Source organism: Crocuta crocuta, unplaced genomic scaffold (genome assembly GCF_008692635.1).
Source record: "Crocuta crocuta isolate KB4526 unplaced genomic scaffold, BGI_CrCroc_1.0 scaffold443, whole genome shotgun sequence".
NCBI classification, from domain to species: domain Eukaryota; kingdom Metazoa; phylum Chordata; class Mammalia; order Carnivora; family Hyaenidae; genus Crocuta; species Crocuta crocuta.
Genome location: NW_027529446.1, coordinates 396,065 through 404,138, shown reverse-complemented (window position 1 = coordinate 404,138; position 8,074 = coordinate 396,065). Strand labels below are relative to the sequence as shown.

The following is an 8,074-nucleotide window of genomic DNA, read 5'->3' as shown; positions in this document are numbered from 1 at the left end:
CCGTGACCCTGCGCTCAGAGGTGCCCAGCAAAGGGGCACATCCACCCCGTGTTATTCCCTGTCGTTCCTGCTTCGTTCTGGTGCTTGTTCTCACCTCAGGGTGGTGTCACGATTGCCCCCAGGGCTGCCCAGACGCCATGTGGGCCTCCACAGGTGTGGGTGCTGACCTTTGAAGGGGACTTACCCACCCAGCAGTGGGCAGTCGCCTGCCAGGTGGGCGCCACTGATGCACCCCCGTGTGTCCCCCAGGGTGTGGCCGCTGCTGGGGCCCCGGCCCGCCCCAGCCTGAGTCACCTCGGCCCCGGCCCTCCCCCCTTGGTTTCCTGCTTCGGAGCTGGGTTCCTCTCTTGCTTGCTCCTGGGGGAGGGGGCTGGTGCCGGAGAAGGTGGCTGTGGCCCAGGAGAGCAGCTGTCAGGAGGCCCCGTTTCAGACCCTGTAGGGACAGAACCGGGGGAGACGGGGGAGGCTGGTCTCCCCCAAGACCTAACAGCTGTTTCTACCTTGGGCCTGTCCACCTTCTCTGGACACAGGCAGCTTTCACCTTCCCGGAGGCCCGTCGGGTACGGGAAGCCCGAGCCACCCCGTCTGGGTCCCCGGTTTCCCGTCTGTGAGGTGGTGCCAGGCAGGTGCTGGGGACACAGGGCGACCCCATGGTGTTGCTGCGGGAAGTGCGGAGTAAGCAGTGAGTGGGTAGGTGGGCCAGCGGGTTGGGGACGGCGCAGGTGAGGCAGGGTGGCGGGGCCCCTGGGTCTGGAGCAGAGGAGGTGAGGGAGAGGGGACGGGCGAGGCACTGACTTCTGATGCGTAGACACCTTTATGCTCCCACGTGCCCCTCCCCCCGGCCTCCGTCACTGATCTGCTTTGCCGGGTGCCTGGGGGCTGCCGTTCCCGTCCCGCCCGGGCCGGCTGTCTGTCCGCTCCTTCCTGAGTGGGGATCCGGGCCTTGTACTTGGCCCTAGAGGCCACACGTTCCTTGTCTCCTGCTGGAGTTTGGTTGAGGTCCGCAAGCTCGAGTTGGTGGCAGACTCAGTTTCCAGTGCTCAACTGAGCGCAGGAGGCCCACGGGAGGGCGGCGAGCCTCCAGAAGCCTCTGTGGCCAAGGACAGGCCCCTGTGGTCCTGGCGCAGGGCAGGGCTTCCGATGCCAGGCCAAGATGGAACTGGGCCCTGCCCTGAGGGTCCTGGGGAGCCATGCATGGTGATGGAGCAGGGGAGGACCCAGATGGGTCNGGGGCCCCGAGGGAAGCAGGAGGCTGAATGGTTCAAGCGGGGGCGCTCCTGTTCAGACCAGGTTCCAATCCTGCCCCTGCCACTCTCGTGGGGTGACGGGGAAGCCCCACTTCTCGGAGCCCCGCGTCCTGAGGGCTGGGCCCTGCTCTGACGCCTCCTGATAAGTCCCCCCGGATGCGGACGCTGTTATCGGTCCCACCAGCCTGCCGTTCTGGACTCTGTCCAGCTGCCAAGGTGGAGACGTGGGCACGGGGGCCCTGGGGAGGCCACGGGTGGCCTGGGGCCAGGGGTGGGCCTCAGGGAGGCAGCGCTCAGCTTGGATCCAGCCTTACGGTCATTGGCTCTGTGCCAACTTGATTTACCTCTCCCTGTGTCGTCTGCCTTCTTCGAAACTGTGGGCTCTTGAGATAGTGACTTTGTGCCTCAGTTGCAAATTTGTGTCGTGGGCCTCAACATAATATCGCGAGCCTCCTGCACGCTAGTGATGGTGAAAATGAATATTCACAACAGTGAGGAGGAGGGGTGAGCTCCCCATTAAAGGAAGAAACCAAGTTGCAGCTGGGCTGATGGAGGAGGGTGTCTGCCCTGGCCCCTCGCGGCCCTGAGNGTAAGCCCCAACACGGGGCTTGACTCATACCCAGAGATCAGGGCCTGAGCCGAGGTGAAGAGTCAGATGCTTAACCAACTGAGCCATCCAGGTGCCCCACAAACAATCCACTCTTCTCACTCTGCAGAGAGTGAGCCAAGGCTCTGGGTTCCACAGTGAAGCACCCTAGTCAGGATTCGAACTCAGGGCTGAGATTCCAGGACCCTAACCGTACCTCTACCGTGTGCTCCTGGGGATGGGTACGTGTGCGTGTGTGTTTATCCGTCAGGCAGCAGCATGGGGTTTGGCAGAAACTTACCCACGGAGTGCTGACTCTGTCCGCCTGTCTGCGGTTTGATCAAGGTGTGATGGCCATTCCGTAGAGCACAGGTGCTTCAGGCTGGGCGCACTTTGTATGTGTGTAGACCCGAGGAGCGCTGGCCTGTTCCTGACCCTGTCTCCACCACAGTCCTGGAGTTTCATGGTTTCTAGAGCCTGCTGGTGGCTTGGAGGGGACAGGCTACACTTCTGTTCTTAATTTGTGTCCTGGGAACATTGGGTACCAGGAAAGCTTGGGGCGCATTTTGGACTCTGGGTTCTACTCAGTCTGGGAATTGGGGGATTTTTTTGAGAACTGGTCTGGCAGTCAGTTTTCGGACCACCTGCTGGGTGCCAGGCGTGGTGGGTGAGGGTCTGCGTGGGGACTCAGGTGTAGTGGACGAGGTGGGCGAGCTACAGTGGTCAGAGCAACGAGGCAATGCCGTGTTACATGGGGGCCAGGGTCTCCCTGACGGGGGGCTGGAGCAGAGCCAGAGGAGATGAGCGCGTGAGCCATTCGCAGGCTGGGGGAGCACGCGCCGGGCGGGGGGCACAGGCCTGCGGGTGGGACTGTGTGTGATGTTGCCGGAGGGGTGGCGAGGAGGCCCTGTGTCTACAGGGGGAGGTAGGTAGGACTCGGGAGGGTCAGAATCCACCACCGCCCCTGCAGCGTGAGGGCTTGGGGGCCCAGCGGGGACCATCCCCTCTGTGGTCTGGGGGGTGAGGGGCTGACATGGAAGGCCGGAACTCCTCGCCGGGATGTGTCCATCTGGCGCCCCGCCCCCCCGCCCCTCCTCCTGTGTCTGCAGCTGGCCGGTGGGTCCCCCGTGGGAGGCCTAGTCACGCTGCTAATCCATCTCTGCATTAATGCCATTTGCTTGGAGGACAGCAGATTAGTTCTGAGGGGGGCGCATTTCAGAGGGACTCCAGGGACGTGAGGCAGATTGGCTAGGCCGTCACCTTGAGCTTCTGGGGGCTGTTTCTTGGTTTATCTGCTGCTGGCCTGGGGATGCTCCATTAAATCAAGGCTTTTGATGGGACACCCGCCTGGCCCAGTCGGAAGAACACGTGACTCTGGATCTCAGGGGTGTGAGTTCAAGCCCCACGTTGGGTATAGAGATTGCTTAAATAAATAAACTTTACAAGTTCCCAGAACGAAAATCTCTTTCTTGAGAAGCTCCCAGAGGAGGGCGGTGTTCAAATCCTGGAGACTCTGGGTCCCACCAGCTTGCAGTTAAGATCTGGAAGCCTGGGAACCTTTCTTGGCCACCCACCCGACGTGTGAAGTCAGGCCAGTGTCTTCTCCTCTCCGAGCCCATTTACTAATCTGCCTCCTGGGTGACAGGACCATGAAGTAAAATGGGACTTTAAGGGTCTAGGGCTCCCGTCGCTGAGGGAAACCAAGCGGGAGTGGCCATGGTGGGGCTCTGCCTGGGGCTCCTGGCCTGTGTTGGGCCTGAGGCCGGCCTCCCCACTCCAACCCCGGCCCACAGGCCCCTTCCGGGCTGCCTGCCCGCCACCCTAGCTGGCTCCCAGGTGAAGAGGCTGTCAGCATCCAAGCGGAAGCAACACTTTATCAACCAGGCTGTGCGGAACTCAGACCTCGTGCCCAAGGCCAAGGGGCGGAAGAGCCTCCAGCGTCTAGAGAACAGTGAGCAGAGGCTGGGGTACCTCCTGGGGGTTCCTAGGGCCCAGGCGAGAGTGGCATGTCTGTGCTTTCACCGTGAGTCTGTCCCCGGGCCGGCAATGCTGGCTCTGGGCTGTGAGCTCTGGGCACTGGAGCTTAGGTTTTAAAGGATGTATAGGAGTTCAACTAGCCAGGGAGCAGTAGGGGTTCCAGACGTGGAGGCTGGTGGTTTCTGCGCCTTCTGGAAAAGACAGCTGGAGCGTGGAGGCGGGGAGACCGGGGTGAGCAGGAGCGTAAAGGCCAGGGGAGGAAACGTGGTCCTTGGGTTTCTAAGACTGGGGGGCCCCAAATGCCACCCCCCAGCCCAGAGACCGTCTGTTTCCATCTAGCCCAGTACCTCCTAACCCTGCTGGAGACAGACGGGGGCACACCTGGTCTGGACGATGGGGACCTGGCCCCCCCCGCAGCACCCGGCGTCTTCGCAGAGGCCTGCAGCAATGAGACCTACATGGAGGTGGGGCCCCCGTGCCCTCCTCGCTGCCTCCCTCTGCTCCGGCCACACCGGCCTCCTCTCTGTTCCCACTTCCACTGCCACACACGGCCTGTGCTGGTCCCTTGGTCAGGAGCACCCACCTGCACCCATCCCCCTCTGGTTCCTCGACGGACACTCTCTCTGTTTCCCTCGGGGTCCCAGGCCAAGCCAGAACTCCCACTGTGCCCCAGAACTTTCCAGCACTCCCGGTTCATCTGCCCATCACTGGGAAGGAAGGACTCCACTGGGGGCATATTCGGTCCANTACCCTGTAGTGGGCGAGTGTGTCCCCACTTGGTGGCCCTCTGTGTGCCTCTGGAGAAGCCGGGCTGCAGACGCCGAGGTGCCGCGCGCCTCTCTCCTAGGTCTGGAATGACTTCATGAACCGCTCTGGGGAGGAGCAGGAGCGGGTTCTCCGCTACCTGGAAGATGAGGGCAAGAGCAAGGCTCGGAGGAGGGGCCCTGGCCGCGGCGAGGATCGAAGGAGAGGTGCGGGCCTGGACGGGAGGCTGGGGGGACCAGAGATAAGGAGGGTGTACACCGAGCGGATTCACGTGTGGGTGGGCCAGGTACCAGGCGAGCCTGGTGGGTGGGCGGTGCCCGGGACAGGGGGCGGGGCTTGGCGTGTGGGCGGTGCCCGGGACAGGGGGAGGGGCGTGGCGTGTGGGCGGTGCCCGGGACAGGGGGGCGTGGCGTGGCGTGTGGGCGGTGCCCGGGACAGGGGCAGGAGCCGGGGTGTAGGCGGGCCAGGGATGGGGAGGAGCCTGGCAGGTGGGCGGGGCCCGGAACAGGGGAANGGCCCGGGGCCAGGTGGGGCGGGGCCAGGGAGGAGGAGCCTGGTGTGGGGGCGGGGCCGGGACAGGTGGGGCGGAGCCGGTGTATGGGGCCGGCCAGGGCCTTGCTCCGGCAGCTGCCCCACGCCCAGAACCCTTGCAGAGGACCCAGCCTACACACCCCGTGAGTGCTTCCAGCGCATCAGCCGACGTCTGAGAACTGTCCTCAAGCGGAGCCGCATCCCCATGGTGAATACCAGGCCAAACCTCATCTTCTTCCACCTGCCTGTTTTTTGGTTTTGTTTTTTTCTTTTTTTGATTACCTTTTATTTCTTACTTTCTCAATTGGTGGTGGTGTGAGGGGTAGTCTGTGGCCCGCTGCAGGTGGTCTTGGGGACAGGTGGTATACAGGCCAGTGTGATCAGAATGCAGGACCCGGGCTGGGAATGGGCCTTCCACGAGGATGGGAGGGGCAGGGGCGGTGATGCGGGATGTGTAGGAGTTCACCAGGCAGAAGGCGCAGGAGTTCAGGAGCCCGGGGACGTCTCCGTGCCTGGTGTCTTCGGAAAGGGCTACCTAGCGCCATGCAGCAGGTCAAAGGCCATATTTGTTTGTTTGTTTCTTTGTTTTAAATGTCTCATCCTGTTTTTATACCAGATAGTCATACAAGAGGTAAATTCTAAATAAAACTTTGATCGCATAGGTATAGAAATATAGTAAAACAGGTCCTATCTTTTTCAACTTTTATTGAACACCTAGAACAAATATTAAACATACGAGCAGGCTTCTTTATTTCAGTTTCCCATGTATATCCCCAGTTGCTAAGACCATGACTCCATCTCTAGCTCAGGAAACTCCTGAGTGAATAAATGGTTGACGAAACTGCAAAAACTAAGAGGATGTCTTCAAAGAAGAGACTATGAAGACAAGGCCAGGCTTGAAACATGTAGTGCTATCTGTTAAGAACTCCGAAAGGCTCATGTCCTGGGGAGTGGGTCAAGAGCTTAGAACCCTGAGTGACTATAAAAACATGCTTTGGCAGGAATGCAGCCTAGCAGAGTGTAATAACATACTGTGCAACCTCCATTCAAGAATACCTTCTCTGTGACCTTCCACGTGTTTGCTCTTTAGGACCCATGTAATCTTGCTCCTTTTATCTGGAAACCGCTCTGCCTGGTGTCCACATTTAACATCTGGGGTAATTTCAAGACCTGAAAATGCCTTCGCTGTTAATAGAATAAGAAGGAAAACAAATGAACTACACATTTGACTCAAAGTCCTAAGGAAAGAGAAAAGATAAATACAACACAAATAAATGAATCAAATGGAGAAGAAAAAAATAACCCAAGAACTAATTTTCTGCAAAGACAAAAATTAAAAACCAACTTTGCTTAAACAGAGAATAAATAAAAGGCAAGCTAAAAACCTATACAGGGAATAAGACACACACATACTCAGCAGCACAGGTAGTGGTCATTGCAGAACGTTGTACAATCGTAACAATGCACGAGCCAGCTTTATGTGCTGCTATGAAAGTCTCCAAGGTACCTGTATTTCTTAAATATGTATCTTTGAAACACATAAAGATACGTGGATGCACGTATCATTTTTTAAAAATATACACAAAAGCAAATATATGTCAGCTTGTAATCACTGAACATAGAAAGTGACAGCCTCCTGAGAAAGAAGTAGGGTGGGAGGGTACTTTCCATTTGTAGAAGTGCTTCAAAGGCCACATTTGAACCCAGCCTTTGGGCTCCAGAGACTGGCCTGGGCATGGGGCGTGGACAGCTCGGCCCCAGCCTCATACTTGGGCTCACCCCTACACCTGTTTCCCCTGCAGGAAACTCTGGAGACCTGGGAGGAGCGGCTGCTGAGGTTCTTCTCCGTGTCTCCCCAGGCTGTGTACACGGCCATGCTAGACAACAGGTGACAGGGCAGGGGTGAGCCCAGTGCGCCCCGGAAGGGACTGGCTCTGGGTCTCCACCACTTACCTTCCGTTCCTCTCCAGTTTCGAGAGGCTCCTGCTTCACGCCATCTGCCAGTACATGGACCTCATCTCAGCCAGTAAGTGCTGCCGGCTCACGGGGCCCCTCCTGGCCGATGCACCCCAGGGACACCAAGGCCAGAGTCCCCCACAGGGTCAGGGTCCTGGGAAGGGGCTTCTGGAGGAGGAGGGGCAGCATGGAAAAAGGGTTGTGTTCGAGTTCGTTGGAAGCTCCCTGTGCACCTGGCTCCACGCAGGGTGATGCCCCTCGGTCTGCATCCTCAGGGCCACAGGGAGAGAGGGGCCTGCGTGGGCATCCGCGGACCCGGAGATGAGAGGCAGCCCCTCTCCACTGTGCCACCCAGGTGACTTCAGCAAGTCCTGCTCCTGGGGCCTGTGTCTCCACTTGTACCTCGGGGGTGTTCTCAGGACACAGCCCCCCAGGGAGGGTCCTCAGGACCCTTGCTGCCTCTGGGTGCCCCGCCTTCTTGCTCATTTGCCAGGAGTTGCTGAGGAGATGGTTCCCATAGCAACCCCAGGCCGGCCCCTCCCAAGCTACCTCCCCTTTGTTCCCATAGACAGAGGGGTTGGGCTGGGGTGCTTCCTCGCAGGAGTCGGGCCTTGCCCTGAACGGAGGAGGAGGGGCCCTGGCCAGCTGGGGAGGAGGGGAGGAGACGAATGAGCTCCGGGGTGCGCATGGCTGGTTCGGACTCGGGAGCGAAGGGAGGTAGTGGAGAGGGGGCGGGTGGGGGCTGGGCCACCCAAGCCCTGATGCGGAGGAAGCAGCGGGTCCCAGCGCAGGGATGGAGGCGGTGACCTCGTGTGACCTTCCCCCACACCGCCTTCACCCTTGCGCTCCCTTCCCCTCGCAGGTGCCGACCTGGAAGGCAAGAGGCAGATGAAAGTCAGCAATCGTCACCTGGACTTCCTGCCACCGGGGCTGCTCCTGTCTGCATACCTGGAGCAACGCAGCTGATGGCCGCCCCACCCCCCCGCGCCCCCCCACCCCCCCCTCCCCCCCC

The 8,074-nt window shown here is 59.8% G+C and overlaps 1 protein-coding gene across 3 annotated transcripts; it reads left to right on the top strand.

Moving 5' to 3' along the window:
- The first annotated feature begins 2,765 nt into the window (after window positions 1–2,765).
- On the top strand, window positions 2,766–8,068 carry R3HDM4 (R3H domain containing 4). 3 transcript variants are annotated; one of them, XM_077760631.1, is made up of 8 exons: window positions 2,774–3,784; window positions 4,150–4,274; window positions 4,658–4,781; window positions 5,229–5,314; window positions 6,909–6,994; window positions 7,077–7,132; window positions 7,338–7,417; window positions 7,925–7,985. In XM_077760631.1, the coding sequence occupies exons 1-7, from the start codon at window positions 3,550–3,552 to the stop codon at window positions 7,385–7,387; spliced, it is 762 nt and encodes a 253-aa protein (XP_077616757.1). In that variant the 5' UTR covers window positions 2,774–3,549; the 3' UTR covers window positions 7,388–7,417; window positions 7,925–7,985. The 3 variants fall into 3 exon arrangements, with proteins under 3 accessions (XP_077616759.1, XP_077616757.1, XP_077616756.1); XM_077760630.1 differs by lacking the exon at window positions 7,338–7,417 and having other exon boundaries at window positions 2,777–3,784; window positions 7,925–8,068; XM_077760633.1 differs by lacking the exons at window positions 6,909–6,994; window positions 7,077–7,132; window positions 7,338–7,417; window positions 7,925–7,985 and adding an exon at window positions 6,197–6,899 and having other exon boundaries at window positions 2,766–3,784.
- Window positions 8,069–8,074: the final 6 nt, after the last annotated feature.

Bases quoted from the DNA above. Each gene is read 5' to 3' on its own strand.
- R3HDM4 (XM_077760630.1), top strand. From the start codon at position 3,550: ATGGTGGGGCTCTGCCTGGGGCTCCTGGCCTGTGTTGGGCCTGAGGCC. The intron at 4,275-4,657 runs GTGGGGCCCCCG...CCTCTCTCCTAG, and splicing joins GCAATGAGACCTACATGGAG to GTCTGGAATGACTTCATGAA. The intron at 7,133-7,924 runs GTAAGTGCTGCC...TTCCCCTCGCAG, and splicing joins CATGGACCTCATCTCAGCCA to GTGCCGACCTGGAAGGCAAG.